The 25571-nt window shown below is 42.3% G+C and overlaps 1 protein-coding gene across 1 annotated transcript in view; it reads right to left on the minus strand.

Annotated features, from left to right (window-relative positions):
• Window positions 1-258: 258 nt before the first annotated feature.
• The window catches only part of LOC145338881 (inositol 1,4,5-trisphosphate-gated calcium channel ITPR1-like), a 154851-nt gene continuing 129538 nt past the window's right edge, over window positions 259-25571 (minus strand). Inside the window, exon 14 of the mRNA XM_080183284.1 lies at window positions 259-1078. Within this exon, the coding sequence (XP_080039410.1) occupies window positions 992-1078 (87 nt within the window). The 3' untranslated portion in view covers window positions 259-991. The remainder of the gene's footprint in view (window positions 1079-25571) is intronic.

Consider the following 25571-nt stretch of genomic DNA (forward strand, 5'->3'; position numbering starts at 1 on the left):
CTTTCTCCAGCAACCTAGGAAGCATCCCAGCCAGATTAGGTAACATGTTCCAGGTGTTAAGAAGAAGAAAAAAAAGAATGTTTGCTAATTTAGAGCAGTACAAATCAATTTGGAACAATTATATTTTCATGTTTGACAGTTTACCATCACAACATTCCATTAGCATTAAGGATATCAATAGGCAATTATGGATATTATGTATTTAAATAGGTATTGAAATGCCAGAAAAAAATCAAAGAACTCACACCAAAGCAGCTTTATATATTTATTAAATAGCTTTTCTTATGCATTTTACAACTGTCAATACCACGCTTGACTTGTTTAATATTAGTGCTTTGTGTATATTTTCTGTCATTAACACTACTGTCTTGGTCACGGACTTATCTGCCATCTGTAAACTGAGGTACTTATACAAAACTAAACTAAGGCAGCAAATATACAAAATTTTTCATTCTTCCTTTCCCAGCTTCGAAGAAAATAAACAGGTGGATATTCGTTTAGCAAAAGACAATGTGGCTCTTCACAGGTAGTACATTTCAGTGCTCATCTACAAATGCAAAGTTATATAGAGTATTTGCATATTCATTAGTCATATTGCACAGTCAACTTACAAAAATAGGACATTAAATACTGGTTACACAACTATTTTTCTGTACATACAAAAACCTCTGCCCTACCCATTATCTTAACCAGTCGGCTCTTCAAATGTGCTTATTAGTTTTATTATACAACCCTGCTGCTTCCAAATGGAGACCTTTAAAGAACACTTGGAATTCCTTCTTTGGCAGCAATGGAAGCAGAATATGCCAACGAGCGTGACAGAAAATGGTTCCTTAGGGATCTAGGTATAGTAGCAAGAAACCTCAAGACTAAGAAGTGTCAATTATTCCTATGGTGCGCACAAGTAAACATTTTGATGACTTATACTGGTTCAGTAGTTGGGTGAAAGATCCTGAGCCCATCTATTTCGATCCAAAGTGCCGTCGACTCCTCAGGCTGGTTGCTGAGGGTTAATGTTCATGTGTGGAGGATGGCCAAGGAGGCCGATTCGTTGCTTCTGCTTTCTTTGCTCAGTCATCTAACAAAAAAAACACACACACCAGACATTCCATTAAAATGTTACTTCTCGAGAAATTTATATTCTCAGAAACACAGCATATTAAAGTAGCTTGGAGGATTTGAGTCAGCTGGTTTACATTGGCAGATCATCTGATAATGGAACGCTCATCCAACCTCCTGACATCACTTGTATCTGGCCAGCTCAAACAGATTACTAAAGTATGGAGATGCTTCTATTACTTCTCGTGTGATCCACATTACACATTAGTAGTGTGAATAAACAGATAAATGTTATTGCAGGTTATAATTGTACATTCTAGCACAGCAAATTATTATAATCTAAAGAGAAAATAGCACTGCAAACAGCTGCTTAATTACAATGCATTAGCGACCGAGCAGTTTACATTTTTGCAGGATTTCTATATTTGCTATTATAGGTTTGTACACATCCTGAGTTTTTGTTGTACTGCAGATGCAGCTGTCTACATTACCCCACAGAGGCTGTCTGCTAATTGGGACACTCTTCCTCATTCTTTAAATAGTTCATACACCGCATCCAAATTAGCAGGCAGTCAAAGAGGGGAGTCATTGTCCCCTTTTAGTAGTTGGTGCCATAGGTGTTACGTGGTTTTCTCTCACATATTTCACACTTCATGTTGCCCATGACCTTTTAAAACGACAGCAGCAATGGGGGTGACATGAATCAAGTTAAAATGATACAAAAAGAAAATTGAACATAGAACAAAGTGGAGCTGCAGTTTCGGGTCTGGTTGGAAAGAGAAAACCAAAGGGAATGTAAGGGGAGAGCTTTATGTGTGAAGGTTGAAATCAGTCAAATCATTATTGGTGCAAACTAAATAAACTTCCAGCTCTAACAAATGGTTGTCCAGATTCAACACATTGGCTCTATCCTCTCTCCACAAATGCTGTAAGACCTGCTGAGTTTCTCCAGCACTTTGTTTTTGTTTCAGATTCCAACATCTGCAGTATTTTGTCTTTAAATGCTCTAATTTGTTCAACCCTCACATAAATATCACAGAATAGGTGAATGTGGGACCTTCTGACTCAATGTACAAGACTTTGTGAAGTAGAATAGTCTCTCAACTCAAACTGGAACTGCTATATCAAATCAGTTATGTTTCCTACAGCTACATTTTCAGTCAACTACCTGGCACACGGAGGCTCACTGCATATCATCCAACACTCTTGCAATTTGCACAAACAGATTTGTGTTCTTGGTGGGTCTGACTAGCTAGGACCCTTTCTCCTTTACAGAATCAGCTGGGAGTCAAACACTGGGGTGTTGGGGAAATGCAAAAGGGCAGACTCTAGGAAGGAGAGGCAATAGGCTGATAATATTGTTAGATTAATAATCAAGTAGCCAAGCCTAATACTCTGGGAGAGAGGGGTTCAAAACCCACCATAGCAGCTAGCTGGTGGAATTTATATTCACTTAACTAATCTGGAATTGAAAGCTAGCTTCAGTAATTAGCAAGCAACTCCGTCTTGGGCAACAGTTGCTGACCTTGTTAACAATGCCCACATTCCATGCAAAAATAAGAATGCCAAGTTCCTGCCCAATTTGCACTTAATGCATATTCCCAGAGGTTTAAAATGTTAGTAAGGTTTTGGTAGTTTCTACATATGTACTGTATATATTCTTGTAAGGGAATCAAGAACAAGGGGACATTAAATTATAAATTTATTCACACTAGAAGTCAGGAACAGTATCCCCTCCCCCAGTTGATAGATTTTTGTTTGGTGCGGGTGCCTTGAGATATGGAGCAAAGGCAGATAGTGCAGTTGAGATGCCGATCTGCCATGATCCAAGTGAATGGCGGATCAGCTCGAAGGGTTGAATGATCTACTCATGTTCCTATGTTCCTCGATGGAAACATTCACACCATAGCGAAATGACAAAAGAGTGATGTCATATTGTCAACTATGTCATTTCACAGGGATTCCCCCAACCAGAAGCTGCGCTGAACACAAACTAGAAGCTGGGGACAGACACTTCAGATCAAAAGATCTGTAAAAGGCCAGCTTGCAACTTTTTAACATATCTCAGGCAATGAAATTGAGAGGTTTCTGGTGCAACTGGACTGATGGAGACTTGTGACAATAGCCAACCAGCCAAGAACATCACTGTCTTGGCCATTAGTTATCCCTCAACCTACATCATTAGGTATCTGATCATCAGACCTTGTTGTGTGCACAATTGGTTGCCGCATTTCCTATATTAGGTGACCACACTTCCAGTTCTAAAGAACAGCCATAAAGTTCACTCTGTTTGACTCTCCACAGATGCTGCCAGACCTGTTCAGTTCTTCTGGCTTTTTTTTCAAACTTCAAAAGTTCTTTGGAACGTTTGGGGAATATGAACAGTGGTATCTAATTTGTTCACTTATTGTGAATTTATGAAAAGAAACTTTCCCCTCTTTGGTGAGAGCACCAGTTTTCAGGCAGTAGGTCTGCCTGACACTCAGCCAAGCCATTTTAAGGACTGAACCCAGAAGTACAGACAAGTTTTCAGCCAGGATCAAGTTCAGCGCTGGTGAAAATTCTGAATTACAACAGGGTATGGGGGAAGGGGGAAATTGAGGCCAAGTTTTCTTGGCCCAGTAGACTGTGTTACTCAAACCTCTTACCGCTAAGATTTGTTATCAAAGAAAACAAAGAATGCCCTTGGCTCTATCAGGCATGCAATGTCTGACTTTAAATATCAACAAAAGCACTGTTTCCTTTTAAAGAGCACGTGGCTGTAGATAAAACCTCAGCATTACAATCGTCTGATAGACACATAGGATAGAATTCCAGGCAAAATCTTCAGAAGTGGCACACTGGCAGTCCAAACTGAAATGGGTCAAAATGCAGCACATGAACCATTAAAAATGATCCATGTAAGAAGTCATTAATTCAAATGGATCAGGTGCCACTTAATGTTCATGGACAGGATGGACTTTGGGGCCCCAATCAGGATGATTATGGGGGTCCCTATCCCACAGTTTCGAGCAGCAGAACGAGATCAGTGATTTCTTTCCCCCATGGACAGCTTCCTGATTGGCTGCTGACAGGACTGGGTGAGCTCCTGGACCAGAAAGTTGGCAGGGTGCTCCAGAAGGGTATTCTCTGCCCATAGTCTCCTCTTGGGACTATGGATCACCCGATTTCTCTGATTCTTCCCCCACCCTGCAAGGTTGGCACAGGGAGCCTCCATGGAGTTGGTGGCCCACTCACCTGTACTCATGTCTCTCTGTGGTTTGATATCAACTGTCTGATAACATACCTTTGACGAGCTTTGGGGTGTTATACTGCTCTCAAGGTGCTCTATAAAACAAGTTACTGTAAATGGGTGCTTTTCTGGTTGGCAGTTGGTGACTAGTGGCGTGCCACAGGGATCGATGCTGGGGCCTCAACTGTTTACCATATACATAGACGATCTGGAGGAGGGGGCTGAGTGTAGGGTAACAAAGTTTGCTGATTACACAAAGATGAGTAGGAAAGCAAATTGCGTGGAGGACGCAGAAAGTCTGCAGAGATTTGGATAGGCTGAGTGAGTGGACGAGGACCTGGCAGATGGATTATAACGTTGGCAAATGTGAGGTTATCCACTTTGGAAGAAATAATAGTAGTATGGAACATTATTTAAATAGTGAAAAGTTGCAGCATGCTACTGTGCAGAGGGACCTGGAGGTCCTTGTGCACGAATCGCAAAAACCCAGTCTGCAGGTGATCAAGAAGGCGAATGGAATGTCGGCCTTTATCACGAGGGAGATAGAATATAAAAACAGGGAGGTCTTGCTGCAACTGTACAGGGCACTGGTGAGGCCGCAACTGGAGTACTGGGTGCAATTCTGGTCCCCTTATTTGCAAAAGGATATATTGTCCTTGGATGGAGTACAGAGAAGGTTCACCAGGTTGATACCAGAGATGAGGGGGTTAGCTTATGAGAAGAGATTGAGTAGATTGGGTCTGTACTCGTTGGAGTTTAGAAGGCTGAGGGGGGATCTAATAGAGACATAAGATAACGAAGGGGCTAGATAGGGTAGAGACAGAGAGATTCTTTCCACTTAGAAAGGAAACCAGAACTAGAGGGCACAGCCTCAAAATAAGGTGGGGAGTGGGGGGGGGACAGTTTAGAACAGAGTTGAGGAGGAGCTTCTTCACTCAGAGGGTAGTGAATCTCTGGAATTCTCTGCCCATTGAAGTGGTGGAGGCTAACTCGTTGAATATGTTTAAGTCACAGGTAGATAGATTTCTGATCGATAAGGGAATTAAGGGTTATAGGGAGCAGGTGGGTAAGTGGAATTGATCCACTTCAGATCAGCCATGATCTTATTGAATGGCGGGGCAGGTTCAAGGGGCTAGATGGCCTACTCCTGCTCCTATTTCTTATGTTCTTATTCACAAAGCTGGATGCACCTCCCATCTGTGGCTGCAAGCAACTGCCTTATGAGTCAACACAACTTGGTGATTTATATAATAAACTCTGAATAAGGGCTAAAGAAGGGATTATGCCATTAGCATGGCTCAAATGGAGGTAACATGCTCACTAAAGGAAGAAGATTTTCTGAAAGTTAACCAGTGCTTCCAAACCTACCATAGAACACTACAGCACGGAAACAGGCCTTTTGGCCCTTCTTGGCTGTGCCGAACCATTTTTCTGCCTAGACCCACTGACCTGCACCTGGACCATATCCCTCCACACCCCTCTCATCCATGTACCTGTCCAAGTTTTTCTTAAATGTTAAAAGTGAGCTCGCTTTCACCACTTCATCTGGCAGCTCATTCCACACTCCCACCACTCTGTGTGAAGAACCCCCCCCCCCTCAAATATTCCCTTTAAACTTTGCTCCCTTCACTCTTTTTTTTCTCCCCTAGCCTCAGTGGAAAAAGCCTGCTTGCATTCACTCTATTTATACCCATCATAATTTTATATACCTCTATCCAATCTCCCCTCATTCTTCAATGCTCCAGAGAATAAAGTCCTAACCTATTCAACCTTTCTCTGTAACTCAGTTTCTCAAGTCCCGGCAACATCCTTGTAAACCTTCTCTGCACTCTTTCAACCTTATTAATATCCTTCCTGTAATTAGGTAGCCAAAACTGCACACAATACTCTAAATTCGGCCTCACCAATGTTTTATACAACCTCACCAGAACATTCCAACTCAATACTTTGATTTATAAAGGCCAATGTACCAAAAGCACTTTTTATGACCCTATCTACCTGTGACACCACTTTTAGGGAATTATGTATCTGTATTCCCAGATCCCTCTGTTCTAATGCACTCTTCAGTGTCCTAGCGTTTATCTTTATGTTCTACCTTGGTTTGTCCTTCCAAAGTGCAATACCTCACACTTGTCTGCATTAAACTCCATCTGCCATTTTTCAGCCCATTTTTTTTTAGCTGGTTCAAATCCCTCCGCAAGCTTTGAAAACCTTCCTCACTGTCCACTACACCTCCAATCTTTGTATCATCAGCATATTTGCTGATCCAATTTACCACATCATCATCCAGATCATTGATATAGATGACAAACAACAATGGACCCAGCACTGATCCCTGTGGCACACCACTAGTCACCGACCTCAACTCAGAAGCAATCCTCCACTACCACTCTCTGGCTTCTTCCATTGAACTAATGTCTAATCCAATTTACTACTTCTCCATGTATACCTAGCGACTGAACCTTCCTAACTAACCTCCCATGCGGGACCTTGTCAAAGGCCTTACTGAAGTCCATGTAGACAACATCCACTGCTTCCCTTCATCCACTTTCCTGGTAACCTCCTCGAAAAACTCTAATAGATTGGTTAAACATGACCTACCATGCACAAAGCCATGTTTACTCTCCCTAATAAGTCCCTGTCCATCCAAGTATTTGTAGATCCTATCTCTTAGTACTCCTTTCAATAATTTACCTACTACTGACGTCAAACTTTCTGACCAATAATTTCGCAGATTACTTTTTGTGCCTTTTTTAAACATCATGAGCTATCCTCCAATCATCTGGCACCTCACCTGTGGATACTGACATTTTATATATATCTGCAATTTCAACACTAGTCTCCTACAAGGTCTGAGGGAATACCCTGTCCAGTCCTGGGGGTTTATCTACTCTGATTTGCCTCAAGACAGCAAGCACTTCCTCCCCTTTAATCTGTATAGGTTCCATGACCTCCCTACTTGTTTGCCTTATTTCCATAGGCTTCATGACAGTTTCCTTAGTAAATATGGATGCAAAAAACCCATTTAATATCTCCCCAATTTCTTTTGGTTCCCAACCTATCGTTAGGTGAGGATCTGCTTATCTAGACACTTCTACCTTTTCTAAATGGAGGTGGCTCTTGGGGAAGAGAAAATAGTTGATCTTGTCACACAGTTGGCAGTTTCAGTGTGACTATGAGCCAGGAAGGAAACAGTAAAGCATCAAGGTGAAACATGCAGAGCTCCACTCAATGCATTTACATCAAGATTATTTAGACAGATTTCAAGCTAAGGAAACATTTTAGAGCCAACAACACATCATCAAATCCAACAGGTTACACTGATGATCAGCAAGAATGACTGAAGGGAGAAGAGGATGGCCAAACTCTTAGCTTGTTTTGGTTTTGCTGCTTTTAATGTTTCTCACATTGAAATCAAATGAGTTTCAAACTCGTTTGAACATATGGAGTGGTTGGGGAGGGTGGTAGGGTGGTGGGTGGTTTACCTCATTCCTCTTACTCATAAATCTTTTGCAACCTTCTTTTATGAACCCGATGGCTGGAAAATGGGTGGATTGCAACATGTCTGGGAAGCAAAACTTCCTCATCTAATAAGGGGATGCCAAAATACTGCCTGCATCTTTTTCAATCTTAGGACGAATCAGACTTTCTGGGAAAATAAAAGATTAAATTTGAGGATTCCTGTTTAAGATTGGAAATTATTGAGAAAAAAAGACATAGTTACAAAGCTTTTCGTCTTGCACTCGTCAGGTAAACTTAGAGATAATCCAGCAGAAAATGGAACAACAATTTATATTGCATGGAAACAGAATGCTGATCGATTGGCAAGTAGACTCTGCTTGGTAGAGGGATTGCAAAAGCAGAGAACCATTAACATTTTGCACTTCAAATTCAAACCAGGCAGGTCAACTCTGATTGCCGTGGGCAATGCCTTGACCAAAGTCCACTTGTCAACTTATCCACACTCTCTTCTCAAGCAGTATAAACTGTTCTTACCTTTACTGTTTGTTTATCTTGCATAGCTTTCCTTATGATTGCAAGATGAAGAGTTTTGATAGCATATCTCTTTGTCCTCCATAATACTCAAGTTCTACACTATTAAAAGATTGGAAACGAGACATTAAGGTCTGCATACTGTGCTTCTTTCTGAACTGTAAATTTTTGAGGAAAGCGAGAAGTAATGCTGCATTTGAGGAGCAGGTTTGCCAAATCTCACAGATTAGCTTGGAATCGCAAAACTGTAATCCTGTACTGCTGGGTTATAAACCCTTCTTGGATTAATGGAATAGAACAAGCTGACTAATTGAGCCTGCAGCAGTAGAATGAGACTTTTGCAACATCTCAAAAGGATGTTTGAGGTGGACGATAGTGGGAGACATTTAGCCTTTAAGTTGCACAGTCGGAAGAAGGCCTCCAATGTTGGCAATTATCACAGAACACAAAATTTAGGAAAATGCTGTAAGAAGGCAACCTACATTTCCATATTGAACTTGCAGCATCTTTTCTGCTTTTCTCCAATCTCGCTGCATCCTACTGGCTTGCAGGAACATTTTCAATGCAATGTCATTTGGAAATCAGAGTGAAACTGAACCCCCACCTCAAAGACAGATCTATTGCCATTCATAAGATCTAACTATATGAACCTAGCTCTAGTGTGGCCTGTTTGTAAAACCATTCTTGGAGATTTAATTTTAGATTTATTAACAATTCTTGAAATTCCCCAAAATTATGAGGAAAGAATATTCAATAAAATAGATCTGAATCTGGGACGTGCAAACTCCTTTCAAGTTGGACTATATGGGCTGTATCCACACCACTCACTTTCTCTCAGGCACTGGCCATGTAATTTGATTTACATTTTGCACATTGCCAATCAAACCTCATCTACTGGCATCAGATTCAAGAGTAATTAGGGCACTGTTTTCTGCTAATCTCACTTGCATTGGTTGGAAGAAGCCCTCATTTCAAAGTGCCATAGAAAGATAGATAAATAAGGTTTGTATTTATACTGTGCCTTTCACAACCTCCAACACTTTATAGTCATTTCTATGGTGAGACAATGAAGGAGTCACTCCATGAGGCAAATCTTGCATAGTCAAGGAAACCAAGTCAACAATAATGCAACCCCTGTCAGCAATGTCCCTCTGGATTGTAACAGCAACAATGGGAGTTGTTATTCATCAAAAAGTTCATACGTTCTGGGAGAGGAGGAACTTCAACCATTATTTGAACTGCCACTGCCTACAATAGGGGCATCGTGGTGGCATAGTGGTTAGCACTGCTGCCTCATAGTGCCAGGGACCCAAGTTCGATCCCTAGCTTGGGTCACTGTGTGGAGTCTTCAGCTCTTGCTGTGATTGCGCAGGCTTCCTCCAGGCGCTCTGGTTTCCTCCCACAGTCTGAAAGACATGCAGGTTAGGTGCATTGGCCATGCTAAATTCTCCCTCAGTGTATCTGAACAGGCACTAGAGTGTGGCGACTAGGGAATTTTCATAGTAACCTCATTGCAGTGTTACAAACCTACTTGTGACAATAATAAAACATAACAAAAAGTCATGATTTCAGCTGAATATTAGGTAACACAATGAGACAGCCTCAAATGACAAATCACAGAATTGTTATGAAGCCCATCATGTCTGCACCAGCTCTCCAAACACAAATTATGTCTTAGTGCCACACTCCTGCCTTTCCCTTGCACACTGCTTCCATTCAAAAGTACCATCTAATGCCCCGATTGAACCTGTTTCTACCACACTCCCAGGCTGTGCATTCTAGACCTCAACCACTTGCTGTGTGAAAAAGTTTTTTCTCATCACATTTGCTTCTTTTGTAAAACACTTGAAATCTGTACCCTCTTATCTGCGATTCTTTTACAAGTGGAAACAGTTTTTTCCTGTCCAATCTCATGATTTGAGCACCTCGATAAATCTCTCACATAAGAACATAAGAAATAGGAGCAGGAGTAGGCCATCCAGCCCTTCGAGCCTGCCCCGCCATTCAATAAGATCATGGCTGATCTGTCGCTGCTCAGTTCCACTTTCCCGCCCTCTCCCCATAACCCTTAATCCCCTCTCCTATCAAAAACCCATCAAACCGCGTCTTAAAAATATTTAGCAAGGCAGCCTCCACCACTTCAACGGGCAGAGAATTCCAGAGATTCACCACCCTTTGAGTGAAGAAGTTCCTCCTCAACTCCATTCTAAACCGCCCCCCTTTTATCTTGAGGCTGTGCCCCCTAGTCCTATTGTCTTTTTTGAGCAGGAAAAGTCTTTCCACCTTTATCCTATCCATCCCATTCATCATCTTATACGTCTCAATGAGATCTCCTCTCATTCTTCTAAACTCTAACGAGTACAAGCCCAGTTTATTCAGCCTCTCCTCATAGCTCAACCCCCTCAACTCCGGTATCAGCCTAGTAAACCTCCTCTGCACTCCCTCCAAGGCCAAAATATCTTTGCGCAGGTGCGGCGCCCAAAAATGCACACAGTACTCCAGTTGCAGCCTCACCAATGCCCTATACAGCTGCAGCAAGACCTCCCTACTTTTATATTCAATCCCCTTCGCTATGAAGGCCAGCATCCCATTCGCCTTCCTGACCACCTGTTGCGCCTGCAAGCTGGGTTTTTGCGACTCATGCACAAGGACCCCGAGGTCCCTCTGCACCGTCGCCTGCTGCAGTTTTTCGCCCCGTAAGTAATAGTCCTTCCTACCATTCTTCCTACCAAAGTGGACCACCTCACACTTGCCAACATTAAATTCCATTTGCCATTTCCTGGCCCATTCGCCCAGCCTATCTAGATCCTTCTGCAGACTCTCCACACCCTCCGCACAATTTGCCGTTCCCCCAATCTTGGTGTCATCAGCAAATTTCGACACTCTACACTCGGTTCCCTCCTCCAGATCATCTATATAAATGGTAAAAAGCTGAGGCCCCAGCACCGACCCCTGGGGCACTCCACTAGTCACCATCCGCCAATCCGAATAGCACCCGTTGACCCCCACTCTCTGCCTCCTATTTGACAACCAATCCTCTATCCACGCTAACACCCTACCCCCAACTCCATGTCCCTCGACCTTCTGCAATAACCTCTTGAGGCACTTTGTCAAACGCCTTCTGAAAATCAAGAAAGACCACATCCACCGGCTCTCCTCTATCCACCGCCCTAGACACATCCTCATAGAACTCCAGTAAATTTGTCAGACACGACTTCCCTTTAATGAAACCGTGCTGCGTCTGCTCTATCAAGCAATTCCCTTCAAGATGCCTCGCAATTTCCTCCTTAATGACAGATTCTAACATTTTACCTACCACAGACGTTAAACTAACCGGCCTATAATTCCCCGCCTTTTGCCTGGCACCCTTCTTAAACAACGGCGTAACATTAGCCGTTTTCCAATCATCCGGCACTTCCCCGGAATCCAGCAACGTTTGGAAAATAACCACCAAGGCATCCACTATCACCTCCGCCATTTCTTTCAGAACCCTCGGATGCATTCCATCCGGTCCTGGGGACTTGTCCACAATCAGCCCCTCCAGTCTGTCGAGCACCGCCTTTCTCACCCTTCTTCTCTCCAAGGAGAAGAGTCCTATCATCTCCAATTTAAACTTATAATTGAAGTTTCTGGGGAAAGATTCTTATAAACCTCTTTGGCACTCTCTCCAATGCATTCACACCCTTCCTTTGGTTTTGTACCCAGAATCTAGCTCAAATTCCAGCTAATACTCCAGCTGAGGTCTACCTAATGTCACGTACAAGTTCAGCAATAATATTATTAAAGCCTAGGATACTCCCATTTCTTAATTTCAGTCTTCACCTGCTCTGTCATCTTTAGCGATTTTCTCACATACACCTCCAGGTCCCTTAGCTCGTGCACAACCTTTAGACTCTAGCCCTTATTTTGTATTGTCACTCTATGTTCTTCCTGTCAAATGAGTGACTTCCATTGTTCTCTTAATAGGTATTAATATAAGTAGATAATTCCATGGCTCTGGCTCTAGAGTTTCAAGAGGTTTTCAATTCTACTCCCCTGGCTTTTCTAGCTGAATGCAGAGCATGACTCAACTACCATTATCCTGTTGAATGGCTTTGTTGTATGATCTCAGCTCACCTGCGCAAATCACTGTCCGACCTGGAGCTGCTGCTGGACCCTGGAACTTAATGTCTCTGTGCAGAGAGACTTCCAGACACGACTTATTGTTGAGTCTCGTGGACTGATTAATAATTGAAGGAGTCATGAATGGTGTGAACACTATATACTCACTAAACAGACTCACATCAGATCGTACAAGAGGAGGAAGGGCATCGATGAAACCGCTGGAATGGTCTGGCTGAGGACAAGGTCTTGAGAATGTCCAGAATGACAAACCATTTTCCTGTGAGTTGGGATCAATGAATGTGGCGTACACTTTGACCATAACAGGCTTTTGAGGCTCTTAATTCCTTCTGGAAAGAGTAATAGGACTCTAAAACCAAGCAATTATTTAAAAATTCGCCCCCTCCACACCCCCCACAAAAAAAAATCTAAATTGAACTCCTGGCATAAGTTATTTGGGAACTTCAAGGTTTTTGATTAAAAAACATATATACATAGAAACTAAGAGCAGGAATAGGCCATTCGAGCCTGCTCTGCCATTCAATGCCATATTTCTGCTTTCTCCCCAGACCCCTTGATATCACTAAAATCTTTAAAAAATCTATCTAGATTCCCCAGTGAGGGAAAATATCCTCCCTGCATCTAATCTGTCCAGCAGGCCGAGTCAATTGAATCTCTTTTCTCAGACAGTCCCACCACTCCCGAAGTGGGCTCTACGGCAAGTATATCATCTTAGGTAGGGAGACCAAAACTGCACACAAATCTCAAAGGTAGTCTCACCAAGGCCCTGTATTACTGCAGTAAAACATCTCTACTTTTGATATACATGTAGAAGTAGGAATTAGTTTGGGCTCATTAAGATTTGGTGCCATACAATTATTAGCCCAAACCAAGAGGTCTATGGTTTGATAGAAACTGGACCTCAGGCCTCAACTGTATACCCTGGCTAAGCTGTCGATAAAGGCCATGTCACCAGAGGCAATTTGCCTGGCATCAAAAAGAAACTGAGGGTTGCCACTCGAGGAGGGCTCTGGGAGAGGGTGGAAGTAAAGAGTCAGCGGTGCATGCCTACTCTTCTTGGCTCTGCATGCTGGATTTGCTTTGAAACTGAGTCCAATGAAAATTCTGTTATATTCTTGGACTGAAACTGGGACAGATTTGTATGCAGCCATTTTATTCCAGAATTGTTTAAGGACTCCAGTCAATTTATCTATTTATGCTTCTTGTGTTTTCTCCACGTACAGATCATCTGTTTTAACAGAGAGAAAAGAAAATGTACAGGAAGGGAAAATCTTACAATCAGCCACACAGAAAAAAGCCTTTAGTAGTCCTGTTTCTATGGCCTCCTTACCCCATTTTAGCCCCCACAGCAATTGGAAGTGAAGGTCAGACTAGGCAGAGACTTTTACTGATCCAAATGTGGCCAATAGGACTGTCAGACTCAGGGATTTCCATTAATGCAAAATATAAATTAATTTGCTTAACTTGCAACACTTCATGTTTTGGCGACGATGGAGGCGTTGGAGTTTTAAAACTTAACTAGGCTCATCAACTACTCTACCTGGCGCTAGGAGACAATTCCATCAAGTGCCTGGTCAAGAACAAAAACATAATTCAATTGTTAAGATGCAATATCAATCATATCTTACATTTTTAACCCATGTTAACATACACTAACATTTGCACAATTCCATCATTCTTCTCTTCAAAAACTGAAAACTTAAACAACACGGGCTAAGATTTCACACTCACGCATGGTGACAATGCTGCTGCAAAGGACTTTATTTCCCTTTTACATCAGAACAAGAGCTCCTCCTACATTTCCGCATTAACCTGATTTACTGGAACTACAGGGTCTCACCAGCTTTCAGCAACTTTCACAGCAATGGCAAGAAAAAAAAAGTTAACCTTTCTCTGTGCCACTTTACCATTTGAGAAAAATACCCCAAGTTCGATTCATCTCATGAGTTTTGTAATCTGTCACCGTTTCCGATGATCTGACCATAGCCATCATGGAACTCCCATCACGTTCAAACTAAGTGCTCAAAGTGGGGTAGGTGGTACACCTGTATGACGCAGAAGACAGTCACGAGTCTGGAACAGTATTTCAAATACATTACACAGACTTGATTTGTTCACACCAGTACTCCATCATCAGCACTCTCAACTGTATCCTCTGCAAACTACTTTCAGCTGTGACCAGTAGCTGAAGTAATCCTATAAATTTGTTACTCAAGAAGTCTGCTACCACCAATGTGGTTATTTCACTCTCAGTACTGCATGACATTTAAAACCCGTTAATCATTGGTAGGATGCATCTTAGTAGCTGCAGCAATGATCCCATCTTGCAAAAGTGTAGCAATGCTCAATTTCAAAATAAATCTTCTTCACAATAACCAAACGTTAAGGGGTCATACGGACTTGGAATGTTAGCTCAGTTCTATCTCCACAGATGCTGTCAGAGCTGCTGAGATTTTCTAGCATTTTCAGTTTTTGTTTCAGATTTCCAGCATCTGCAGTCATTTGCTTTTAAACTTTAAGCATATTGCAAACAGAACGAACCTCACTCTGAAGATGGGTTAGAAGCTTCTTCTGCTTGCCTTCCTACAACCTTGACATCAGTAGAATGACTTGCAAAAACGAAAAGTGGGCCCATTGTGATGTTATCTTTTCTCTAGCTTCACTTTGGGTTGTGGGATGTTCAAGGGGGATTTGTAACTGCTGCCCCCATTCAGAAAAGCTGTGATTTTACTGCATTAGATAGATTAGGCAGGAGATCCTGAGTTTCAAGTTACACGTTCAAGGCTCAAGCTTACTGTAAATGCCATTTATTTTCAGTTCTTGCAGGTTGAGAGATGAGTCACATCCACCTTTAAGGTTGTTGTCTGAATCACTGATACACAAGAGCTGCCACACGTTTTTATTTATGAACTCCTGCCTTGCCACAGATTGTGTGTTACAGATTCTGCTGTCATCAATTTTTTTTAAATACTAAAAAAAGGAGAGGGCAGGGAGGGAATCAAAAAGAGTACCTTGCTGGTATAAAACACCATTCAATAGAGCAGTCAGCATCTGTGGCCATATTCATGTCACAGGTTTAAGATCTTAGCTGGATAGTTTGACTAGGAGAGAATGGAATGCACCAAGATCCCACTACATTCCTGGTGCATCCCTGCAGCTGCACTCACAGCAATGCCCCCACTCGTTTGGCGTCTTGGAATGAGGGCTTGTGGCAAAGAATTTAACAAAAACACTAATGTAACCCTGTTATTCAAAGAGGGAGGTAGAGAGAAAACAGGGAGCTATAGACCAGTGAGCCTAATGTCAGTACTGGAGAAGTAGCTAGCGCCATTATCAAGGATTTCACAATTCAGCATTAACTCAGCAGTGGTATAATCAGACAAAGCAAGCATGGATTTACGAAAGGGAAATCATACTTGACAAATCTACTGGAATTCTTTGAGGATGTAACCAGTAGAGTTGAACAGGGAGAACGGTGAATATGGCTTTTTTATACTTTCAGAAGGCTTTTGATAAAGTCTCACATAACAGATTACTATTAAAGTTAAAGCACATGGGATTGCGAGTAGTGTCTTGGGATGGATAGAAAGCTGGTTAGCAAAGAGTTGGAATAAATTAGTGTTTTTCTAATTGGCAGGCAGTGACTAGTGGAGTGCCACAAGGATCTGTGCTAGGACCCTAACATTATATATTAATGATTTGGAAGAGGGAGCTGAATATATTATCTCCAAATTTGCATATGTTACAAAGTTGGGTGGGAGGGTGAGCTGTGAGAAGGATGCAGAGATTCTTCAGCATGATTTGAACAAGCTGAGTGAGTGGGCATATGCATGGCTGATGGAGTATAATGTGATAAATATGAGGTTATCCACTTCAGCAGCAAAAACATTATTATTTGAATGGGTGCAAATTGATAGAGGTAGATACTCAGAAGACCCTGGAGTCCACACGTGCTAGTCACTGATAGTATGCATGCAGATACAGAAGGCAGCAAAGAAGGCACATTATACGTTGGCCTTCACATAGTTACAGGATTTGAGTATAGAAATAGGGACGTTTTACTGCAATTATATAGGGCTTTGGTGAGGCCACATTCTGGTGTATTGCGTGCAGTTCAGGTATCCTTATCTGAAGAAGGATGTACTTGTCATAGAGGGGGTACAGTGAAAGTTTACTAAGCTGATTCCTGGAATGGCATTACTGTCTTCTGAGGAATGACTAAGGGTTATATTCACTGGAGTTTAGAAGAGTGAGAGGGGATCTCATAGAAACTTATAAAATTTTAACAGGATTAGAAAGGGTAGATTCAGAAAGAATGTTTCCGATGGTAGGGGAGTCCAGAACTAAGGGTCATGGTTTGAGCATAAGGGGTAAACCTTTTAAAACTGGGATGAGGAGAAATTTCTTCACATTGAGTGGTGAATCTGTGGAACTCACTACCACAGAAAGTAGTGAGGCCAAAATGTTGTGTGATTTCAAGAAGGAATTAGATATGGCATTTGGGAATAAAGGGGGCAGGGGTGGAATCCAAATACTGAATATGATCAGCCATGATCATAATGAAGAGTGGAGCAGACTCGAAGGGCCGAATGGCCTACTCCTGCTTCTAGTTTCTATGTATGCTTCTGTGTAATTGATGCAAGAACAATTTTACTTGGAACTAAAATGTACAGCCAACTATTAATTGAATTACGTCTACATTAATGGTGTGGAGAGTGAAAGTGCACTCCCCCTCGACACAAAAGGCACAACCAACTCAAGGGCTGCTTTTAAGCAGCACACTTGGGGATGAGTGAATCTGGGCTCGGTCAACAGTAACAAGCAGGTGATAATGAATTGACTGCCATTCTACATCCCACACCATTTTCTTCATCAATAGATTGCCAATTCATCACACAAGGCCACCTTCACCCTCGAGGAGTTCACTGGCATGGGGTCACAATTTCACCAGCAGCCAATGAACTTTAGGTTAATTTCCATTAGAGCCAGCACCTACCTTTCAAAAACACAGATCAAAGGGATGAAATTCCTGCTCTCATTCATTTGTTATTCCCTGTTCTATCTGAAAGAGGCATTGATCTGAATGACTGGAAGCTAATGAAGGTGATGTCTCGATTTTCACTCAGTCTCAATCCTCAGTCACTGAAGAAATGATTTTAACACATCACAGAAATCATTTGAGGAGGAAAGATCCATCAGAGAAGGTTAATAAGAAGCACGTGAAAGGCTAGCAGGCAGTTGTGGCTTCTGTGTGGCACTAAGAGTTGGACTTGATGTGTGGGATGGGAGGTTGTATATGCTTCCGTGCTTGCGTTAGGAGAATGCCCCGGATATTAGACATCTGGAAGGATAGGTGTCTCATACAGTAACAACGTTATGGTTAGAAGATTGTGCTGAAGAGGGCACGGGTGCCACAGAGCTGAAAACTGGCACTTAGAAAGCAATGCTATGAATGCCAGCTGAGGGAAGACCACAAGGACTTTACACAGGAATATCCTCATGGAATAACAAAAATACACCAACAAGCTGTGAGAGCTGGCACATTCTGGTAACCAGGCAGTTCACTACACTACATTGCCATTCCAAATCTAAAAACAGTCCCCTTGCCAGTCTAAATCTCTCACTAAATCTGTCTGATCGCTTTTTTTAAATTTACATTCTAATCCTACACTCCTCCTTCTCCACACTACTATGCCGTGCTTTAGAAAGTGACTTTTTAAATAAGTGACATACTTCAACGAGACAAAGTTCAATAATTGCTACAAAGTATTTTGCTAACCTTTCAGGTTTTTACTGACTTTGTTTTTCTTTTATTCTTTCACAGGATGTGGGTGTCACTAGAAATGCCAGCATTTGCTAACCATCCCGAATTAACCTTGAAAAGGTGATGCTAAGCTGCCTTCTTGAACTGCTACAGTCCATGTGGTGTAGGTACACCCACAGTGCTGTGAGGAGGGCATTCCAGGTTTTTAAACTCACTGTCAATGAAGGAATGGCAATGTGGTTCCAAGTCAGAATGATTTGTGGCTTGGAGGGAGCTTGTTGGTGGTGGTGTTCCCATGTGCTCGCTGCACTTATCCTTCTGGGCAGTGGAGGTCACCTGCTCGTAAGGTGATGTCAAAGGAGGTGAAGTGCTGCAGTGGATTTTGTATATGGTACACATTGCACAATGGCAGCAGCATCGATGGTGGAGGGAGTGAATGCTCAAGATGGTGAATGAGGTGCCAATCAAGGCAGCTGCTTTATCGAGGATGGTATCAACCTTCTTTGGAGTTGTTGGAGCTGAATTCATCCAGGCAAGTGGAGGGTTGCCATCATATTCTTGACTCGAGCCTTATAAATGTTGGATGATGTAGGAGGCTTTGGGGAGTCAGGAGATGAGTTACTCATCACAGGATTCCCAGCCTCTGACCTGCTCTTGTGACCACAGTATTTATATGACTGGGCTAGTTCAGTTTCTGGTCAATGGTAATGCCCAGGCTGGGGGTTTTAGCGGTGGTAATGTCATTGAATAGCAAGGGGAGTTAGTTAGATTTTCTCTTGATAATGGTTACTGCTTGGCACTTATATGGTGTGAACTTTACTTGCCACTTATTAGCCCAAGCAGTGCCTTTTTGTTATTATCTCACCAATCAATGGAAATAACCTTTTATTATTGACTTCAATTAAACTCTATAAACTCTAAGAGGTCAGCCCGTAACCATCTCAGCTGCAGTGAAAACATCCTGGTTGAGAAATAGTGCGTGGTAGCACCCTTACTGTGGGCATTATGAGCACCCTCAGATTGGCAAAATGATATCTTGGTACAAGAGCAAATGCACACAGTGAACACTGTCTGGATGTTTGCAGCGTAAGCAGATAAAGGTGTCAATGTGATTTGACACCAGTATTGCCATTTTTAAGTTTCTTGTGGATGTCACTGGGATGTTGCCAATCCCTAATTGCCCTTGAACTAAGTAGTTTGCTCTGCTGTTTCAGAGGACGGTTAAGAATCAACCACATTGCTGTGGGTCTGGAGTAACGTCTCGGCCAGACTGGGTAAGCCCAGCAGATTTCCTTCCCTAAAGAACATTAATGTACCAGATGGATTTTTTACAACAAATGATGATAGTTGTCATGGTCACTATTACTGAGATGAACTTTCAATTCCATATTAATTAATTGAATTCAATTCCATTCAAAATTGATGTTCTTTGCTGCTCCGCCCTTCCACCAAAGGGGTTTTGCTCCATCTCCTGTGACCATTGGCATGGTGGAACAAACATTCTGGTGCCTGGATTTCCCCCAAGGAGCCCTGCAATACTTAGCTGAGTGATTGCCAGATTTGTGGTGGTATGCTGTAGGCCACACATACTTACCTCAATGAGGAACAATTCTTGCCACCACTAGATGATAAGAAGCTGGAAGAAGATGGAGGCAGGAGAGGAGGACAAGGAGGGACAACCTAGAATTCCCTTTTACGCCCATTTCAGATTGCACCGAATCAGCATGGGCAGCAGCAGTCTGGGTTGATTGGCTAGCTGACTGGCAAAAGGAGGGCACTGGCAGGCTGGGAGAATTTGGATGGCAAATGCTGCCATGCTGAGGAGGGGGGAATAATGTACTGCATTTCCTTTATCTGTCAAATTGGTCACCTCTTCAATACAAACTCTTAGGTGCGTCAAGAATGACGTATCTTTAACAAACCCATGCTGTGTGTCCTTGGTTAACTTTCATTTCTAAATGTTAATTCCATCTTGAATAATGGATTCTGAGAGTTTGCCCATAAACGACTGATCCATAGTTTCCTTAATTTTTCTTTTGTATTCTTTCTGACAATTGTCCTGTATCTTCACTGCACCCCCGCCTCTGGGACTACATTCTCACTTTCATCAGCATTACCAAAAACTGGTGCAATATATTTGTTGAAAATTACCTTTGTTTTCAACAATCAGACTTGTTCTTCCCCAAGTTGTCCTCTTGTTATTCTTTTATTGATCATATAAAAGATTTCCTTTTACATTATTTTCAGCTTTTAGCCTTTTTCACATTCACTTATACCTTTTCTCATCTCCATTTTCACTTGTTCTATCTTCCTTGTGTTTTTTTTTTAAACGCACTGTTCACTTAGGTTTACATTATGATGTGCCTCTTTTTCAAGTTTCAATTTAGGATTTTGAACACTCGATCCATAGACCCTCATTTTTGATGTTTTTCTTTTTCCTTTGTATGGAAGTACATTTATTGAGAATCTACGCATCTCACTTTTGACTATTTCCCATTGTTGAATGGCAACTTGTCTTCTAACTTCTCTGGCCAGTTAATTTAGGAACTCCCCACTCACCTGATGAAGGAGCAGCGCTCCGAAAGCTAGTGGCGTTTACCACCAACCTGGTGCTGTGAGACTTCTCACCGTGTTTACCCCAGTCCAATGTCGGCATCTCCACATCAGTTAATTTCGGGCAGCTCCCTCTTCAGTTCACTCTACTTAACCTCTTCACAGTGTGTCACTTTTACCTTTCGCTCATTCTTCTTGGTTGCCAAGTTGAATCAGCTCCCAAAATTTAATCTGTTTATGGATTAGTTATTTGCCGCATTCATTTCCTAGAATTAAGTTAAGTGATGCTCTCTTTTCCTGTCAGATTGGAAACATACTGATTTAGGAAGCAGGTGAATTTCTGACTTGGACATATGGTTATCTTTATTTCAAGATTACTTAATGTTGTTGAACTCACCTAGTAAATGTACTGACTATACAACATAGAAACAGACTAGTTTACTCACAGTCCATGTCAGCGTTTACCTTCCACTCGAGCCTCTTCCCATCCTTCCTCATCTAACTTCAACAGAATAGCCCTCTATTCCCTTCCCCCTCATTCATGTCCCCTTAATTACATCAACACTATTTGCCTCAACCACATTCTGCGGTACTGAGTTCCACATTCTCACCACACTCTTGCTGAAAAAATTCCCTCTGAATTTCCCATCTGATTTCTTAGAGACCTTCTTACAGGGATGGCCTCTTAAGTTTGTTCTTCCCCAAAAGTTAAAAACATTCTCTCTTGTGTCTAGACTATCAAAAGCTACACAATTTTAAAATCTCCATTTGGTCACCCAAGAGGATAAAGACCCAGATGATTCACCTTTTCCTGCCGGGTATAACCTCTCAGCTGTTGGTTATTGCTGCCCTCTCATTCTTGCAGAGGTCTTGGAATGGTCTGCTGATCTTAACCCTAAGCCCATTCCTGCTGTTTGGTCTGCAATGCAGACTACTTCCTATTCTTCTTCCTGACTATCTAAATGGGTCTAATCTTGATGAAAGTTCCAGGGCATCCTCACATTCTAAAGTAATGATACAATCTTTTCCAGCTCCGTGTCTTCTCTCATCCATGAAAATATGAATATCTCAATTATTTCCAAATATCTCAGCCATATTGGTTATTGTTACTAAATTATCTTCCTCAATCTTTAATATTGCTAACACTCCAATTTTTTGTTGGATGCTTTGTGCTTTCTCACATACATCTCCAAATCCTGTCTCCAATTCTTTCCAATTTCATTTTCCTTTAGCTGATTTTATGAATTCATTTTCAATTGTTAAACAGTTACTTCCTTTGACAAGAGTTTTTTTCCCTTCTCTTGCGCTCTCTTTCTTTCCCTTTATCCTCTGATAACATTTCCATTCTATTTAACTCTGCTGAGCCTTTGGATTCTATAGCAATAGCTTTTATTACCTTGCTCTCCCTGTTCAGACTCCAAGATTTTCCACACCCTATGGCCATACTAGTTTAAGTTGCTTTGCCCCCCGCAATCCTCTTTCTGCAAGGGCATTGGTGCTGTTTTGCTTTCAGGTAGAGATAGAGTCTTTGGTGAGGGCTTCCTGGTTCCAGCAATCACATCAAAGCCCCAAGTTAGTGATTTCAATGTTGGCCATGGCACATTGAGTAGCCGGTGAGAAGCATCTCAAGGCAGTTCATACAGTGAATAGAAAAGACCAATAAATCTCTGGGTGAGTACAATGAACGTGAGATATGTACATGCTGGTGACAGGAGGGAAAGGCAACAGCAGGGAGTTCTGACCTCGGTACACAGTTATGGGAGGACTGATTTTGGACAGACCTTCTGAAGTGAAATGGTGAAATTTTTAGCCACTGGACATTAGGAGAGGCACCGAATCAATAGTGTGCAACCTGCAGTCTGGGGCCACATTCAACCCATCTGGGTTCTAAGTGTGGCCCACGAGACATTTTGCTGACCACTGCCCATGCACAGGGTTGCCACATTCTGCTGATTTTTCATCCATGTTGTTTTTCCTATCAGTATGACTGAAATGTTACATACATAAAGCAAGGGTAAGTGAAGTCAGGTGCATGCTGATTGCACATAACAATGACTATGAGAGTCGTGCGCTCCTTCCGTGTCCAAAGTGTAAATATTTCTTTTGTTTTACCATTTGAAGTTGATGAAAGTTCTATTAATATATGAACGATTAAGCACTTTCTATAACTCGTGAAATATTCGGCGTGTATTAAATGTATTTAATCTTATTCATGATTTGAGAACAAGCCTGATTTCATTCTTGTGGCCCACTGCGATGTAGGAGGGCCAGCCATCCAGCCCACTCACTAGTCTCGGTTGCCCATCACTGCACCAGCTGATCACCAATTACATACAGTTTGTTTTGGAAAAGTTGGTAGTTATAGTTTAAAGTATGCTCTCCATTCCACTAACCCCCCACAGTACTTTCTGTGCAACATTGTTGGGTTTCGGAGGCAGACATAGGATGGCCAGATTCAAAGGATTAATACCAGACAGTACACAATGAAAGTAAAATTACATTTGGGGAAGTATGTCTGGGTGAAAAGGAAAGGGAACTGATCTGCAGGTCTGTCTCCGTTAATGGATCACGCGGAGTACAACTTGTCTTGGTTTTGTCTGAATTACATGGCAGGTGAATGAAAACTCAAAGCCATTTTTAGCCTTGCGAAGATTAGCACTTTGAAGGTGCTTCCTCTTTCTGATCAAGCAGGTTTTGTTTTGTACGCATTAAAACAAAACAAGGAAAACTGAGCACTTACAACAGAATTTACTGAAAATAAAATGATCTGCATGTCAGATATTAGAAGAGCAACAGTGCTAAACTGAACAAACACAAACTGAATCTCTGTGTTCTTAGAATCCCTACAGGCCATTTAGCCCATTGGGTCTGCACTTACTCTAGCCCATACCCCTGTCCTATCCCAGTAATCTCACATATTTATCTCACTAATTCACACATTGTGGGCTACCAAGGGGCAATTTAGCATGGCCAATCAACCATGCTAAAACCAACCAGAGCACCCGGAGGAATCCCACAAAGAGTCGGGGAGAATGTGTCACCCAAAGCCGGAATCGAACCCAAGTCCCTGGTGTTATAAGACAGCAGTACCTAGCACTGTGCCACCATGCCACTTTGATGGGTTGAAATTTCCACTGGCTGAATTTCTGCCCTTTTTGGCCTGGCATTTATTGGGGGAAAGACATTGTCCTTATTAGCTTGGTATAAATTGGTCCCTTGCTTCTGAGTCACAAGATTATAGGTTCAAGGCCATTGCAAGTTGAGTGCTTAAAGCTGGATTTTAAAGGGCCCCATGTTCCCCGCGCAACCATCCTAGCTTAAAAAAATCAGTATGGGAAGCAGCTCCACCAAAACACAGAGCCCACAGCTATTTTACATTAGGAGCAGCATTAATTGCCTAAGACCAACTTTACTGCCTATCCCCCACATCTGGGAAGAGATCCCACCTTACCAAAAGCTACAGGTCAACCTGAATCACCAGCAGCTCTGTTGTTCCAGCAGCACCCAGTTCAAGCAGTGGCTACAGCCAGCCCACCAACAAAAGGTGGTTACAGAGCCGAACTTCAAGGCAAGTCCAGGATATCGGCAGGGCCTAGCTGGCAGTTGCCAGCGACAAGGGTGGCGGGGGACAGTGTATACGTAGTCAGTGGGTGGACAGGGTTAAAGGGTGGATATGACCTCTAGCGGAGGGGGGCCTTTGATTGGCACAAGGACACCTGCCCCAGCCTTAAAGTAAAACTTGTTGACTATTGACCACTATTGAATTGGACCTCCCACTGCCATGGGTAAAACAGTGACAGAATCAGAATGAGGAACTTAAGTGGACTGTCTGAGAGAGAAAGCACGAGAGAGACAGTGCCCAAGAGAGAGTGCGAGAACGAGAGAGCCCGAGAGAAAGAGCGAGAACTGAGAGCCCGAGAGAAAAGCTTGAGGCCGAGAGAGAGAGAGAGAGGGGGAGGGAAAGGGAGAGAGAGCACGCATGCGCCCCGGGGAGGGAGAGAGAGGGAGAAAGAGAGAGCGCGCGCGCCCCAAAGAGAGAGAGCGAGTGTGCCCCAGAGAGAAAGCGAGAGAGAGAGCCCAACAGAAAGCAGGCACACACGAGCAAGTGTGCAGAGAAGAAAGCGAGCGCAAGAAGTCATGAAGGAAAGCAATTGCATGAAAGTTTCATCTCCACTCCATACTTCCTCAGAAGCTCAGTTAGCATCAGAAGATTGCTAGGGCTGATTGCCTGCAGTTATCTATCTGGCAGATTATAGGTACAATCATCCAAATGTTGCCTGAACAACTGCTGAGAATTCAGTTTCCAAGATAGTATTCAGATTTCAATTAAGCTATTTAGGACATTGAACCTAAAAGATGAAGGATTTAAAGGAGGAAACTTTAGGAATTATGTCAAGGTTTTGGTGGGAGTGAAGAGAAAAATACTAGCAGGTGGGACAGACCTCATACGTGGAAAGATTTGAATATTTGCTATTGCATCAGTTTAGAGCAGAGAATGTTAAGGGGAGATTTAATCAAGGCATTCAACATTATGAGATGTCTTTATGGAGTAATTATAGAATAAAGATTGGCAAAAAATGCAGAGGAGATGATGAAAGGCTGGCCAAAGTAGGTTCAGTGGTAATGTTCTAAAACAAATTGAATCAAAGGGGGAGATTTTGCAGGAATGGGGAAAAGCAGGATAGTACGGATAATCAGATAGCTCGTTCAAAGAGCAGACACACAATGGGTCAGTAAAGTTAACCTTTACCTGTGCTACATGATTTACTGTCATGTCATGAAAGTGCTGATTGTGACTACAGGAATATAGACACCAATACTTGTTCTAAGCAATAATCCATTCATTGG

This window comes from Carcharhinus amblyrhynchos, unplaced genomic scaffold, assembly GCF_965287045.1.
Source record: "Carcharhinus amblyrhynchos unplaced genomic scaffold, sCarAmb.v2.hapA chromosome_215, whole genome shotgun sequence".
NCBI lineage: Eukaryota > Metazoa > Chordata > Chondrichthyes > Carcharhiniformes > Carcharhinidae > Carcharhinus > Carcharhinus amblyrhynchos.